The sequence below is a fragment of the Thermothielavioides terrestris genome, chromosome 2 (assembly GCF_000226115.1).
Source record: "Thermothielavioides terrestris NRRL 8126 chromosome 2, complete sequence".
Taxonomy (NCBI): domain Eukaryota; kingdom Fungi; phylum Ascomycota; class Sordariomycetes; order Sordariales; family Chaetomiaceae; genus Thermothielavioides; species Thermothielavioides terrestris.
This window is the reverse complement of record NC_016458.1, coordinates 5,197,699-5,212,328: the sequence shown is the minus strand read 5'-3', so window position 1 is coordinate 5,212,328 and position 14,630 is coordinate 5,197,699. Positions and strand designations below refer to the sequence as shown.

The following is a 14,630-nucleotide window of genomic DNA, read 5'->3' as shown; positions in this document are numbered from 1 at the left end:
GTGTCGGACGACGATTCGTTTTTAAGCTTACGCTAGGTCTCCCACCAGCCACCAATCCTTCATGGATGCAAGGTGGGTAAAGGTAAACTTTGACAAGCTCATAAACTGCTAAAATCCAGCCAAACATCCTGGGCACCACGTAGATTGCGTAGATCATAAGATGCGCCATGCAGCAACTTAGGTACAGTGAGCTGGCTCCTGCCCGCATTGTCACAGCGGGTGATAATTAAATGCCTAATATGCTACTCTTTGCGACAGGGTTGTTTCTGTGTTCCACTGCGAACTCTTTGGATCGGCTATGAACTACATATCTACCTACATACCTAGCGCTTTTCTCGGTGCTGAAAATCTTGAAAGGAACGGTCGTTGTCGATCGTCCTGCATCGTCAACTCAGCTTAAAATAGACCTGTAGGTTCCGCCGTCCTGGTAACAGCAACTACCGAGGGAAGCGGGGTTCTGGCATAGTAACCATATAGTAGACGCGACCCAAGAACGCCGTGTGGTCCCTTCAGTGCAACGGCGGGTAGCGAGCCAGCTTCGTCGGCGCTGCCATCTAGATCCGTTCGTAAGTTCCGGAAACCTATTTTTGAATGCGCAGGGAGATGCCTATGCCGGCACAGTTCAAAGGTCATTTACCGTCATAGCTACCCGTGAGAGGTAGTTACCTTAGGTATATAGTATACCGATAACCCGGTCGTCCGGATGTCCAAATATCCCGTGTATCACCCGAGCAATGCTGACACCTGTGCGGAGGGCGCTTCCGGGCCCTCATCCCGCCGCGGAGAGGCCTGGCCATGATTATTATCTGGGTGCTACAACACCAATGCTTTGCCTCCGCCAGCGACCATCATGTTGACCGCCCCGAGCATTGCGCGCTGCGTCGCGACAGCGCTGCTAGGCACGCTGTTGTGGACTGCGCTCGCAAGAAATGTCTTAGACCTGTCCACACAGGCTTGGACACTATCCAATGACGGCCTGAACATCTCTGTCCGTGGCCGTGTGCCTTCTCATGTCCATTTGGATCTCTTCGAGGCTCGCGTGATTGGAGACCCGTATGTGGATGCGAGACTTCCTTAAGTTTGCGGCTCTAACAACATACGCGGCCAGATATTACGCCCTCAACGACTTCAATCTCCGCTGGATTGCTTGGAACAGCTGGAACTACTCGGCAGCCATTAATGGACTGTAAGTGAAGGTTTCCTAGGTATGCTGTATGGCTATCAATGCAAGCAAGGACGGTTCTTAACCCGATTCATAGAGAGAGGAGCAACAGCACAAGCACCATCCTCCTTTTCAATGGCCTCGACACCTTCGCCAACATTTCTTTCTGTGGCGAATACGTGGCGTACACCAACAACCAGTTCCGCCAGTACGTCCTCAACGTCACCGACATCCTGGCCAACTGCAACGCGTCTCAGCCCGAGCTGCGCATCTTGTTCGAGAGCGTGCCCGTCGTAGCCAACAGCATCGCCGCGCAGCCAGGCCAGGAGACTTGGCCGGAGTCGGTCGAGATACTATTCGAGTTCGCCAACCGGCAGTTCGTGCGAAAGGAGCAGTCCGACTTCGGCTGGGACTGGGGGCCGGCTTTTGTGCCCACGGGGATATGGCAGAAGGCTTGGATTGTGCAGCTGGAGCCGGGCGAGATCTACGTCCGCAACTCGCTGCTCGATATATACCGCGAGAACCAGTTGCCGAATCTTCCGCCCGACCAGAACGGCAATTGGGTCCTGAACGCCAGTGTCGATGTCGTTGGAGCGTTGCCGACCGGATCAAGCCTGTCGTATAGCATTACAGACCGCCAGACTGAGCAGTTGGTCACCTCCGGTGTGTTCGGCAATATCAGCAATGGTGGCAATGTCATAACGGGGACAACAGAGCTTGATAAGGCGCTGTTCAAGCTGTGGTGGCCGTCCGGGCTTGGCGAGCAGAACCTTTACAACGTCACGCTCCGTGTTGCTTCGCCTCAAAACACGACGCTGGCTGTGGTGACCAAAACCACCGGTTTCAGGACCATCGTGCTCAACATGGGCGAGATTACAGATGAGCAGCTAGCTCAGGGGATCGCTCCAGGCAACAATTGTGAGTAGCATTTCGAGTGGTCCCCTGTTAGCCGTCCGAACTAATCTGTCTAGGGCATTTCGAAATCAACGGCTACCCCTTTTTCGCCAAGGGTAGCAACTTCATTCCACCGGACGCCTTCTGGCCGCGAGTGACGCCACAGCGCATCCGGCAGCTTTTCGAGGCTGTGGTCGCCGGAAACCAAAATATGCTCCGCGTGTGGGCAAGCGGAGCTTATTCGCCGGACTTCATGTATGACATCGCCGACGAGCTGGGCATCTTGCTGTGGAGCGAATTCGAGTTCGGCGATGCCTTGTACCCCGTGGATGCCGACTTCCTGGAGAACGCAAGGCTCGAGGCCCACTATCAGGTTCGCCGTATCAACCATCACCCATCGCTGGCTGTCTGGGCTGGTGGCAACGAGTTTGAGAATCTCGAGCTCTACCTGGTAAATGCGAGTGCACCGGACGACTACGGCAGGTACAAAGACGAGTACGAGACACTGTTCCTCAATACGCTCCTCCCGGCCGTCTACGAGAACAGCCGTAGCATCACGTACATGCCGAGCAGCACCAACAACGGCTACCTGTCGCTAAACTTCAGCAAGGCGATCCCCATCGACGAGCGCTACAGCATGGTGGAGGACGGGTCCTTCTACGGCGACACAGACTACTACAACTACGCGTCGGAGTACGCCTTCGACATCAACTCGTACCCGGTCGGGCGCTTTGCCAACGAGTTCGGCTTCCACAGCATGCCGAGCGTGGCCTCATGGCGTAGAGTGGTCCCAGACGACGAGCTCTGGTTCAACAGCACGACCGTGATGCTTCGCAACCATCACCCGCCCGCTCAAGGGCTCAGCGTCAACAACACCCAGAACGCGTCCATCGGACAGGCCGAGATGACCATGGCGGTGCAGCGCTACTACCCAGCCCCGAACAAGACCGACCCGATCGCCAACTTCTCCTCCTGGGCGTGGTCGACACAGGTGTTCCAGGCAGACTTCTACAAGAGTCAGATCCAGTTCTACCGCGCCTCGAGCGGGTTCCCCAGCCGCCAGCTCGGCTGTCTGTATTGGCAGCTCGAAGACATCTGGCAAGCGCCCACATGGGCCGGCATCGAGTACGAGGGCCGCTGGAAGGTGCTGCACAACGTGGCCAAGGACATCTACCAGCCGGTGATCCTGGCGCCGCTGTGGAACGCCACCAGCGGCCTGCTGCAGCTCTATGCCGTCAGTGACCTGTGGACGCCGGCCAACGGCACCGTCACGGTCGAGTGGATCGACTGGGCCGGCAGGACCCTGCCCGTTCCCGCGGTTGGCATCGTCGGCAACAGCACCCCCGGCACCACCGGCCCGGCCCTGGCGCCGCGGCAAACACTCCCGTTCACCGTCGGCGGCCTCAACAGTACCCTCGTGGCAACCTTCAACATCACCGCCCTTTTCCCATCTGACAACGCCCCGACCAACACTACCACAAACACCACCACGCCAAGCAACAGCACCACCACCCTGACCACCCTTACCACCCTTACCAACCCCACCAGCACCACTCCCCCCTTCCCCGGGGCAACCAACCCACCCCCTCCGAGCCTCAACGCAAGCGCGGCCCTCCTAGTCGCGACGCTCACAGCAACCGGCACGCCGCCAAACCCGCCCGCAACCCGCACCGCCGCCGGGCCCAGCACGTACACGCACGCCAACTACTGGACGCCGGTGCCGCTCGCGCAGGCGGCGCTGGTCGACCCGGGCCTGGCGGTGTCGTACGACGCGGCGGGCGACGCGTTCGTGGTGACGGCGGCGCGGGGCACGAGCGTGTGGACGTGGCTTGCGGCCGGGCCGGAGGACGAGGACGCCGTGGTGGTGAATTTCGAGGAGAACGGGTTCTTGCTGCGCAGGGGGGAGGTCAAGCGCGTTGGGTATACCGTTGTCAGTGGCGGGAGGGAGGGGTGGAGGGGCAGGGTGGTGGGGAGGAGTTTGTGGGAGAATTTGTTGCCTTGATTTGAGGGGGCGGGGGAGATTATTAGAGGAAGATGATGGGGAGGGGAAGAGGTGAGGAGAGGGGGTTGGGGTGGGATGAGGAAGCTGAGAATAGGGGTGGCCTGTTCGATGGTTGCGTCGAGGGGGGGGAGGCGAGCGGACTCGGGTAGTGTGAGCGTTAGCCGGGAGGAGCTGTCTGTTTGTTCAAGTTGCTTTTGCTTAGTATTGTTTACCCTGGCCTTGTTACAAGGTGAGCAAGTCAAGTGCCGAGCTTGTCCCCCCAAACCGCCTAACAGTCCTTCACAAAGGCGGCAATTCCCAGCCGGGATGCTGGTCCACTCGCCGAGTTTGACCTGTTGTGAGACACTTCCCTAACAATTGGCAACCGAGTAGACCGTCACTATTCGAAGTCAATGCTCAGTCTTCCCCTTCGCCATTTTTATATCCATGTCTGAGGTGCCGACAGCCTTGTGCAAGAAGAAGGGTGGTATCGTTAGCGCAAAATGTTGTGTGATGACTTCGCATTTGACCAGCAGCCGCAGGGTGTCGATGCCATGCCCGACTACCTGTACACGTTCAAGTACTACCACAAGACACTTTTCTTATAATCATGGTATGGCAACCCGTTCATGTACGGAGTGGACAGTACACAGAACGGAGTTCGTGGCTAGCTTTGGCCATGGCTCTCCCTTACGCCTCCAATCACCTCGCGAGGACTGCCACGTCCTTGAGGAGTAATATGAAGTAGTTACGAACTACCAGAGGAAATACCGTTCCAATCATCTCTGTAGTTCTTCCAGGCGAGTAGTGCCGTCACTAGGAGGGCAGTGCTGTGGGGTTCCAAACTGTCAGAACACTGTCAGTGTGTTGTCACCCACGTCACGTCCGGTCTCTTTCCCCGCGCGTCTCGACCAGGCCCTTTGCCAAAGGAAGGAAATAAAAACCAAAGGCTATATCAGCCCTTGAGCTCTCGAGTTTTCGGCTTCGGTACGAGGGTTCTAGCTCCTTGAATAGCATAACCGTGATCTTAAGCCGAATCGCGAAGCTTTGAAGGACGATCATCATGGTGGGTCTCGTCCCCGTCCCTCAAAGTGTACCTTGGCCATCGCCTGCTCCCCGTCCAGAAACCGCGGCCTGACTGAGACTTGATAGTCTGGACCTCAAGCGCACGGCAGCGGTCCTCACCATGGCAATGGCCACGGGCACGACGATGGCCACGGTCACCACCATGGCAACGGTCATCACCATCACAACGGCAACAGCCACGGAAACGGTCCGTGCCAATGGGAATCCCTCGGCGGCACCCTGACTTCTCCGCCCTCGGCCGTCTCATGGGGTCCCAACCGGCTCGACATCTTCGCCATCGGCACCGACTCGGCATGCTGGTGCGCCATCTTTTCTCCCACATCATGAACCCCAACCCATGCCTGCATCGGGCGACTGACATCGATCGGAACCCCCCCACCAGGCACAGAGCGTGGACCGGCACCTCCTGGAGCGGCTGGGAGTCCCTCGGCGGCGTGCTGATCAGCACGCCCGCGGCCGTGAGCTGGGGCCCGAACCGCATCGACCTCTTCACGCAGGGCACCGACTCGGCAATTTGGTACGTCCCTGCCTACGCTTTTTGTGAAATGCCACTCGCGCGGCAGCCGTGGCCAAATCACGCCAGGTCCCATGGGTCTGTTATCACCCATTTACCCACTGACGCATGCATGCACAGGCACAACTGGTGGAGCGGCAGCGCCTGGGGCGGGTGGGAGTCGCTGGGGGGCGTGCTGCAGTCGGCTCCGACAGCTGTGTCTTGGGGACCGAACCGGCTGGACGTGTTCGCCGTCGGCACGGACTCGGCCGTCTGGCACAAATGGTGGGACGGCAGCGCCTGGGGCGGTTGGGAGTCGCTGGGCGGCGTGCTGCACGCGAAGCAGGGCGTGTCGGCCGTGTCGTGGGGCGCCAGCCGGCTGGACCTCTTCGCGGTCGGCACCGACCACGGGCTGTGGCATAACTGGTGGGGCGGGAGCAGCTGGGGCGGGTGGGAGTCGCTCGGCGGCACGTTGCAGTCGGCACCCGTGGCGGTCTCGTGGGGCAGCAACCGGCTGGATGTGTTTGCGCTGCGGACGGACCATGCGCTCGGGCATCGGTGGTGGGATGGGAGGAGCTGGGGCGGCTGGGAGTCCTTGGGCGGGCCTGGCGGCGCGCTGGAGTCGACTCCGGCGGCCGTGTCGAGTGCGGCCAATCTGTTGGATGTCTACGCCGTTGGGCCGAGCAGCGCGGTGTATCACTTGGCATGGAACGGGAGCACGTGGAGTACATGGCAGTCGATTGGGGGCGCGTTTGTCCGGCAGCCCGTTGCAGTGAGCTGGGGTCCCGGTCGGATCGACGCCTTCGCCGCAGGAACTGACTGGGCCCTCTGGCACAAATGGTGATGGGTGGTAGTCAGAATCAAGGCTTTGATGAACGGAAGGCCTGCGTGATTGCTGGTGAGTCATTGGAATGCAGCCTGAGAGTGACGTGGGTTGACGATTTGGTTAAGATGGCTCTTCCACACAGGAAGGAATAATCATCTCTAAAACAGACGCTCGTTTTCCTTCTTCCGTACCTCTTTGAGTGTACAGACTGTAAATAAAGTGAAGAGAGAGAAAAGTTCATGATGCCCGACCACAGTGCCGCCAACGCGGGACCCTAACCTCCACCTTGCCCGTCCGGTGCCCTCCGTCCATCTCAACTGTCCACCTCCATGCCCCCATTGCTCGATCCCAGGTTGAGCTTGTTCAAGGCCTGGGCCAGGACGTCTTCGTCGATTGGGATGTGGAGCCGGCGCATGCTGGCTTCCGTCTTGTCGCGTGCCATTTGGAGGGCCGCGCCGGAAGAGGTTGCCTGCTCGTCGACTTCCATCGCGTCGTCGGCATCGTCGTCGCTGAGGATTATCTCCACAACGCTCCCATCGTCTTCCGAATCGTTGCCGTCGTCCGCTGGCACTTCGATCCCAACCTCGGCAGCCTCGCCCTGAGCGACGGTGTCCTCCTCTCCGCGGCACGCCAGGGCGTCTCGCATGATCCATTCCACGATGGCCAGGCTGCTCCAGTCGAGCGTGTCTACCTCGAGGAAGGCATCGATCGCCCGAGCCAACTTGCAGTGCTCGTTGGTCTCGAACGGCGGCCGCGGGTCCTCGAACCAGGCCTTGCGAGCAGCGCGGAGGATCACGAAGACGCTGGCAAAGAGGTCCGCCGAGCGTCTCATCCACACATCTCGCAGGGCTGGCCTGCCTCGGAGGAGGCGCATGAAGGCGATGGGGTCCTTGTTGAACATGCCCCCGTACTGCGGCAGCAGCTCGGTCGCCTCTTCGAAGATGCGCGAGAAAACGTCGTTCAGGAGGCGGGTGGTGACCAGGGACCCAGGGTGGCTCCTGCAGATGGCGCTGAAGATGGCAACGTCGCTGTGACGCCGCTGCATCAAGGTCTCTTCGAACGGGTAAATCATCCCAGCTCTGGGAAGATGACCCCGGATGATCGCCGTGAAGGATCTCGAGACAGCGGCGGGGGTAGCGCGACCGGGGCGCGGGAGGTTGCGGGCGTGCCGCCGAGCGGTGGCGCGGTCGCGAAGGGGTCGGCTTGCCATGACGTCGGATAGTCCAACTGGGATACAGAAAATTTTAGAATGCGAGAGAAAAAAGAAGTATGGGTTTGCTAGAAACTTACGTTCTTCTGAGAGAGGTAAAAAAAAAGACTTGGTCGGTGGGCGAGGATTGACTGTCACTCGGAGAAGTTAGAGTTTCGTGACATGTCGGCGAGTGAGGCGGAATGGATGCCTGGGGGAAGTAGGATTTTTACCTTTATTGGCCAAACGGCGGGGAGTGGAAGGCCGGATGGGAAGGCAGATTCGGGTTGTCCTGCTTTGCTGAAGTCGAGACAGGCAGGTTAGCAAGTCGCTCGGGACAGTGAAATCTCTTCGGGCGCTGGCTGTGCACGCGAATGAACGACGGGAAAATCGGTTAGGGTGCGTGGCTCCGTTGAAGGCAAAGTGCAGCAGGTTGGGAGCCGCTCGAGCAAGGCGGAAGACTGTGATGAACAGCGAGAATGCCGAAAATCTGGTTTGACTTCCTCTGCTGAAGACAAATTGTCGGAGGAGGTTGGGAAGCCGCTTGAGGAAGTGGGGAGGAAGGGGGATTGCTGCGGATTTTGGCCAGATAGGTGAATAAACAATGGGAGCTTCGAGTAAGAAACAGCAGAAGTTGGGATGAGATTCTCGGTTGAAGGCGAAGAATGGAGGTCAGGCTGGGCATAAAATAGAAAAGTTTGGATCGACTTGCTCTGTGAATAGGCGAAGAACAATTGAGGACGGTAACACGCTCCACACTCAAGGGAGCAAGAAGGGGATCTTCATAGTTGTTGGATTTATATGCCAATGAACAGGAGAAAGTGGTGGGCAACAGGAAAATTAGGCCGACTTACTTTGCTAAAGGCGCAGAATTGCACTCGGTCGTCGATCGGTGAGGCAGAGCTCCCGAGGGCGAGAGGAGGAAGGGCGATCTTGCCGGCCGTTGTTTGGAATGCGACGGATGGCGAGAGAAAGTTGCGGCCAGGAGACTTTTGTAGTCGGGAGAAATGATCAGGAGAAAAACCGTGGTTAGGAGAAAATGGTCGGGGGCTGGGTGAGGACGTGAGAGGATTGAAGTCGAGAGCAGAGTTGTTGTCGAGAGGCAGTGGTCGAGAAGAAGCCGTCGGGACAGAGTCGTGTGAGAGATTCGTAGTCGGGAGAGAACGCCCAAGAGAAAAATTGTGGTCGAGGAAAAATGGTCGAGAAGAGCGATGTGGTTGGGAGAGGGTTGTTGACAAGAGGCAGTGGCTGAGAGCAGTCAGTGAGAGCTGTGGTCGGGAGAGGGGTGTAGTCACGAGAAAATGGTCGAGAAAGAATTGCTGCCGAAGAAAAGTTCGAGTGTGGTTAAGAGAAAGTCGGGACCGAGAGAAGTCGCAGTCGCAGAAAAGTTGTGGTGTGGTCAGGAGAGAGTCGAGGTCGAGAAAAGTGAGAATTATAGCCGAGAGAAGTGGTGGTCGAGGAAGAGTTGCAGGATGGTCGAGAGAAACTCTGCTCCTGAGGTTCAGTTCGACTTGAGATACGTGGAAGAAAGAATGACCAAGGTCGATTCAGTCCACCCCTCGATCGATCTACCTTACAAGCCTCAGGTTGTGAGCCTCCTACCCAAGCTGAAGTACCACGCCTCGATGGTTGTCCGGCGGGCAAGTGCCAATGTAGTTCTGCCACCTGCGACCTGCCAGCCGCCAGGCACCTTCCCGGGCCGGAGGCCCTCTATAGGCTTTCTTTGTTGCCCCGGAATTCCAACATTTGGGATGGTTGGCCCAGTTGCCTACCGTAACACGCTGTCGTCTGCCTCCCAGCAGGTTGTGGGTTCAATTCCCACCACACAGTTCCGCTGCACATGCCGGGCCCTTTGAGTAGATACGTTTACTCGCACCTACCGATCGTGCAATCGCGCCGCTGTGTGATGTTCGGGCTCCGGGGGTTTCGTGGGTTCTGGGGGTTCATTGTTCGGTACAGCTACGCGAGTAGCTGCCCATACGCTTTTGCCGGCACCATGGTCCCCAGCCACATGGGAGTACATCCTGTTGGTGATAGCCCATCTCTTTTGCTGGGGAACGGGAGAGAAAGGCGCGGACAGCGGACAGCCCACACACTTCGTTGCAAACGCGAATAACCGAGCGGAGCTAACATACACTCTCACAAGCGATCCATCCATCACTCCTGAGGCGTTTCCCTGGTATTTCCGTGCAAGGAAGAAAAACAGAAAAAAAAAGTGAAGAACAAAGAAAAAAAAGTGAAGAAAAAAGGAAAAAAAAAAAAAAAAAAAGAAAAGAAAAAGTTAAAAGAGGCCCTGGGGCAAGCATGCGAGCCCCCTTGTCGAAGACTTAGGACTAAGTACTTCAATATAAGGGATGACATCAGCCGCCCTGGAGTGGCGCCTTGGATGTTCTCTGGAAGTGGACAAGGGCGTCGTCGAGGTCTCTCTTTACACATGTGTGCTCCGTTTACCTGGGAGTGTACATACGGTTCATGCCCCCGGGCCGAGTCTCCACGCTCATGAACAGGACGACAGCCCCCGGACGTATCGCCCGATGCAACCGCTTGGCAAAACAGCACGAAGCTCGGTTCCACCAACCAGCGGCGAACCCCGCAAGACGGTAGCCTCCACCGCGTCGCACGCTTTGCCTAGCGAGGCGCGAAGTTCCGAGGCTCGGGAGGACGAACGGAGGTGCGCGGCGCGGGTTGCGTGGCCAGCGCAGAGAGGATTGTCTCAAGACAGTTGGTGGAAACGGGCCTGTCCCCAAATGCAACCTCGATTTACGTCGTAGAAGTACTAAATTCTCCGTAGCAGAGTACGGATAGATGCGCCATTACCCGGACAATTGGGCCCTGGGAGGCAAAGAGGTGACAGGCATGCATGCACGGAGGCTTCGGTTACGGGGTTCTTACCGTGCGGTCGAGGATATTAATTGACCCCATCTCCGTCCCGGGCTCACAGTGTGCTGCACAGCTTGTCCCTGATTATCGGATGGCTTTCCAGCCAACAAGATAGGACACTGCCTCTTCATCACCATGGTGTCTTCCCTGGCGCTCCTTCTTCCGCTTGTCATCTCGGCGGCCGCAGCGCCGCTTGAGACCCGCGCTGCACGCACTTCGCCGCCCACGGGATGCCTCGCTGTCGGCGGCTCGGCCCAGTACAAGACGGTCCAGTCGGCGGTCAACGCTCTCAGCACGTCTAGCACCACGGCTCAGTGCATCTTCATCTATGCGGGCACCTACAACGAGCAAGTCCTCATTCCGCAGCTCAAGTCTTCCCTGACCCTCTACGGCCAGACGGCCGACACAAGCAGCTACTCGTCCAACACGGTCACCATCACCAATGGCCTCAGTCAGGACGACGGGCTCACAAACGATGAGACCGCGACCCTCCGGGCGCATACGACCAACCTGAAGGTGTACAACATCAACCTTGTCAACACGCGCGGACAGGGCTCGCAGGCGCTGGCCCTCAGCGCCTATGCGGACAAGCAGGGCTACTACGGCTGCCAGTTCAAGGGTTTCCAGGACACCGTCCTGGCGGAGACGGGCGTGCAGGTGTACGCCAAGAGCTATATCGAGGGTGCCACCGACTTCATCTTCGGGCAGTACGCCCAGGCGTGGTTCGACGGCGTCGACATCCGCGTGCTGGCCGCCTCGGTCGGCTACATCACGGCGAACGGGCGCGACTCGTCCACCAATCCGTCCTACTACGTGATCAACAAGTCGACCGTCGCGGCCAAGACCGGCGCCACCGTCAAGGACGGCGCCTACTACCTCGGCCGGCCCTGGCGCGACTACGCCCGCGTCGTCTTCCAGGAGACCAGTCTGTCCAGCGTGATCAACCCGGCCGGCTGGAGCATCTGGAGCACGAGCAGCCCGCAGACCGACCACGTCACGTTCGCCGAGTACGGCAACTCGGGCGACGGCGCCAAGGGCACGCGCGCCAGCTTCGCCACCAAGTTGTCCGCACCCGTGAGCATCTCGACGGTGCTGGGCAGCGACTACCAGTCCTGGGTCGACACCTCCTACCTTTCTTGAGTGCTACCCATCGCCGGAAGGCAAGCTACAACTCTAGTAGTAGGGGCCTTATTCGTGTACATAATTACTTCAAGGCGCTTCACACAATGCAACATTGAGCGCAGTATTTATTTTCTGATCGGTCGGCCTTCCATGTCCGGAGCCTAACAAACCTTGACCAGCAGACCAAGTGCCGACAGCAGGAAGCCACTTGAGAGTCAAAGTCCGATATTTGAAACCATCTGGTGTCGGTATAGCTTCCCCATCCTCTTTGCATACTATCTTCATTTGTCTCGTTGGACAACTGGCTCCATCCTCCGTGCATTTTGCCTACCCCGTAGCATGGAATCCACCTCCGCATTTCCCGCTATAGAAGGCACTTAGCTGTCACGGTTCGCAACCCTCGGATGCTCAGTCAGTCGGCCTTGCGTCCATAGGCCTAACCTATCTGGCCAGGAGCGTATGCCCTTAGGTGGCTGATCTTCTCTCGTTTTCCCTTCTTTTCTTTTCTCACCATCTCCTCCCCCTTCCCCCACCCCTTTTCTTTCTCTCTTTCCATTTTTTTTGTTTTTTCTTTGCTTCCTTTTTTTTCTTTTGTTCTTTACATTGCGGAAGGAAGATCACTAATGTTTCCGCTGTCCCTTCTCGACGAAGCTGCGGGCCATGAGTGGACTCGCTGGGCCAAGTCAATGATACCGCGAGAATATCCACCATTGCTGTGAATTTCCACCAATCGTCATCGTAACCTGCCGTGCTTAAGACTCCAAGTGAAATGCATCGAACCCAAGCTTCCAGTTCGTTTAACTTCTCACCAGTCTACCGGCAACTCTCCGCATCAGCGCGCCCATAACCATCCCCTTCCCTTTCGAATTATCCCCCCCCAAAAAAAAAAAAAAAAAAAAAAAAAAAAAAAAAAAAGAAAGAAAAGAAAAGAAAGAGAAAAGAAAAAAGAAAAAGGACCTCACGAACCATGGCAGCCACCCTCCTCAACTCGCTCAAGCAAGCCAACTTGCTGCCCTCCAAAGTCATCCCCGCAGACTTCGTCCCGGCCGTCGCACTCGACGTGCGCTATCCCACCAAGCACATCTCCAACGGCACGCTCGTGCGCGTCAGCGAGGTCGGCGACGTCCCCAGCATCTCCGTCTCCCCCATCCCCACCGCCGACGCCGCCGCAACCGCACCGCCTTCGCCCGCGTCCCCGAAATCGAAATTCACCTTCATGCTGATCGACCCGGACGCGCCGACGCCCGACGACCCAAAGTTCGGCTACTGGCGCCACTGGGTCGTGACGAACATCGACATCGATCTCGACGCGGCCGGGGAGGGAACGAGTGTGCTCGACCGGGGCAGGACGCTGACGCGGTATCTGGCGCCGGGCCCCAGGGACGAGTCCGGGCCGCACCGGTACCTGTTTCTGCTGTTTCGCGAGCCGGAGGCGGGGTTGCGGTTGGAGCAGAGCGATGTCGGCGGGGAGGCGTTCGTCGAGAGGAGGAGCTTTCGGGCGGAGGAGTTTGTGGAGCGGCATGGCTTGCGGTTGGTGGGGGTGCAGTGGATGAGGGGGGTGGGAGACGGGTGGAAGGGGGAGGAGTAGGACGCGGTGCTATCGCGAGCGCCTGTCTGTCGATCTCAACTTCGGGACTGGGCTAGATACACATTCATGAAGAAAAAATAGTGCCCCCTTCGCTAAAGTAAATTAAAGATGGTAACGATACCTAATCAATAAAAATCCAAAATCCTGTCCCCCCCCGGCCTACCAGTGCCAGAAGGGCGTGAACCGGGCGGCCGCCGCACGGCTGGACGACAAGGAGGCCACCTTGCCGGCCGACGACGCATTCGCCGGTGTCTCTGTCAAAGTCGGCGCCGTCGTGGTGGGGCCAGCACTTTCCTCGAAAGCGGTGGAGCTAGGAGACTCGGCCGATGATGACGGCTCATCCTCGTCGCAAACGCCGTCAGTGGCCGTTACGACGGTGTACACCGTCTTGCATCCGACCACGTTGCATCCCTGGTCGCAGGGGAACGAGCGGTACACGGTGGGCGCCGCGGTCGGGCAGCCGTCGCAGCCGGCGGTGATGGTCGCCGGGACGACGCAGTCGATGGTCAAGCAGGTGCTGCAGACATCCGTGGTGGAAACGACGGCAGCGCACCCAGAGACGTAGACGATGGAGGCCGACTCGGTGATCTGGGCGAGGGCCGAGTCGACGCTGCGGGGTGATGATTAGCCTCTGCGACTGCCGGAGGGCGATGCGACGCCAAGAATGGACTCACAAGGCTACGCAAAGTGCCAGAGCCTTGAAAACACGGGGCATCATCGTGGTGGATGTTTTCGCAGAAGGACTAGCGAGAGTACGTCGGCTTGTTGTGCGAGTTGTGTAATGGTTGCAGGGTTGCTTTGAGCTTGCTTTGCAATTTGGGGGTGTGGCGCGATAGCGATGCACAAAACAGCAGCCAGTGGGACGTTATTTACTTATAAATGCGGCAGCGACGCCGGCCCGTGGCGGCATCCGGGTAAGTGCGTCATGTGCGACCGGCAAGGGATTGGAGATAGTTCAACGGGGAGTTTAGTTCCATTGCCTGTGAGTGTAGCGTGGAAGTGTTGCACAATGAGGCCGGACGGGGACCAGCCTGTGATTCTGCAATCCAGTTACACCTGCATGCTGTGGTATCTGCGAGAAGTTGAGTTCGACCTTGGGTATGCGCTTTCTGTACAGTACCATCAATTAACATGCACAGTACCTCTCTCTCACATGCTCGATGCTCAACGTATCGGGTGCCCAAAGGAGGAGGTGGAAAATCCAAAAATCCAACCACGACCCCGGACCATGTGCTATCATCAGGCACCTTAATAACGCAGGAAAGTGCTGCCTGCCTTCAACACAGTCGAATATCACGACCCTATCACTCTGGTGCATCATCCAAACTTCAAGAACTGAGGAGCCGATGTTCAGTCAAAACTTGGATGCCAGGGTACGGTACCTACGTCATCGACTGGCGCTAGAGCCA

At 57.9% G+C, this 14,630-nt stretch overlaps 5 protein-coding genes across 5 annotated transcripts; 4 read left to right on the top strand and 1 right to left on the bottom strand.

Moving 5' to 3' along the window:
- Window positions 1-850: 850 nt before the first annotated feature.
- Window positions 851-4,058, top strand: THITE_2046339 (glycoside hydrolase family 2 protein; the record flags this gene model as incomplete). The annotated part of the gene is made up of 5 exons (XM_003652549.1): window positions 851-1,053; window positions 1,109-1,186; window positions 1,281-2,080; window positions 2,134-3,442; window positions 3,650-4,058. The coding sequence occupies 5 exons, from the start codon at window positions 851-853 to the stop codon at window positions 4,056-4,058; spliced, it is 2,799 nt and encodes a 932-aa protein (XP_003652597.1).
- A 1,042-nt stretch (window positions 4,059-5,100) lies between these two features.
- Window positions 5,101-6,460, top strand: THITE_110809 (uncharacterized protein; the record flags this gene model as incomplete). The annotated part of the gene is made up of 4 exons (XM_003652548.1): window positions 5,101-5,103; window positions 5,190-5,422; window positions 5,506-5,640; window positions 5,758-6,460. The coding sequence occupies 4 exons, from the start codon at window positions 5,101-5,103 to the stop codon at window positions 6,458-6,460; spliced, it is 1,074 nt and encodes a 357-aa protein (XP_003652596.1).
- A 658-nt stretch (window positions 6,461-7,118) lies between these two features.
- THITE_2019070 (uncharacterized protein) lies at window positions 7,119-7,538 on the bottom strand (the record flags this gene model as incomplete). Its single annotated transcript, XM_003652547.1, has 1 exon — window positions 7,119-7,538. A coding segment is annotated over one exon (420 nt), but the record flags the coding sequence as incomplete, so codon positions are not given.
- A 3,108-nt stretch (window positions 7,539-10,646) lies between these two features.
- Window positions 10,647-11,651, top strand: THITE_34437 (carbohydrate esterase family 8 protein; the record flags this gene model as incomplete). Its single annotated transcript, XM_003652546.1, has 1 exon — window positions 10,647-11,651. The coding sequence occupies one exon, from the start codon at window positions 10,647-10,649 to the stop codon at window positions 11,649-11,651; it is 1,005 nt and encodes a 334-aa protein (XP_003652594.1).
- A 687-nt stretch (window positions 11,652-12,338) lies between these two features.
- On the top strand, window positions 12,339-13,703 carry THITE_2114226 (uncharacterized protein). The gene has a single exon (XM_003652545.1). The coding sequence runs from the start codon at window positions 12,601-12,603 to the stop codon at window positions 13,219-13,221; it is 621 nt and encodes a 206-aa protein (XP_003652593.1). The 5' UTR covers window positions 12,339-12,600; the 3' UTR covers window positions 13,222-13,703.
- Window positions 13,704-14,630: the final 927 nt, after the last annotated feature.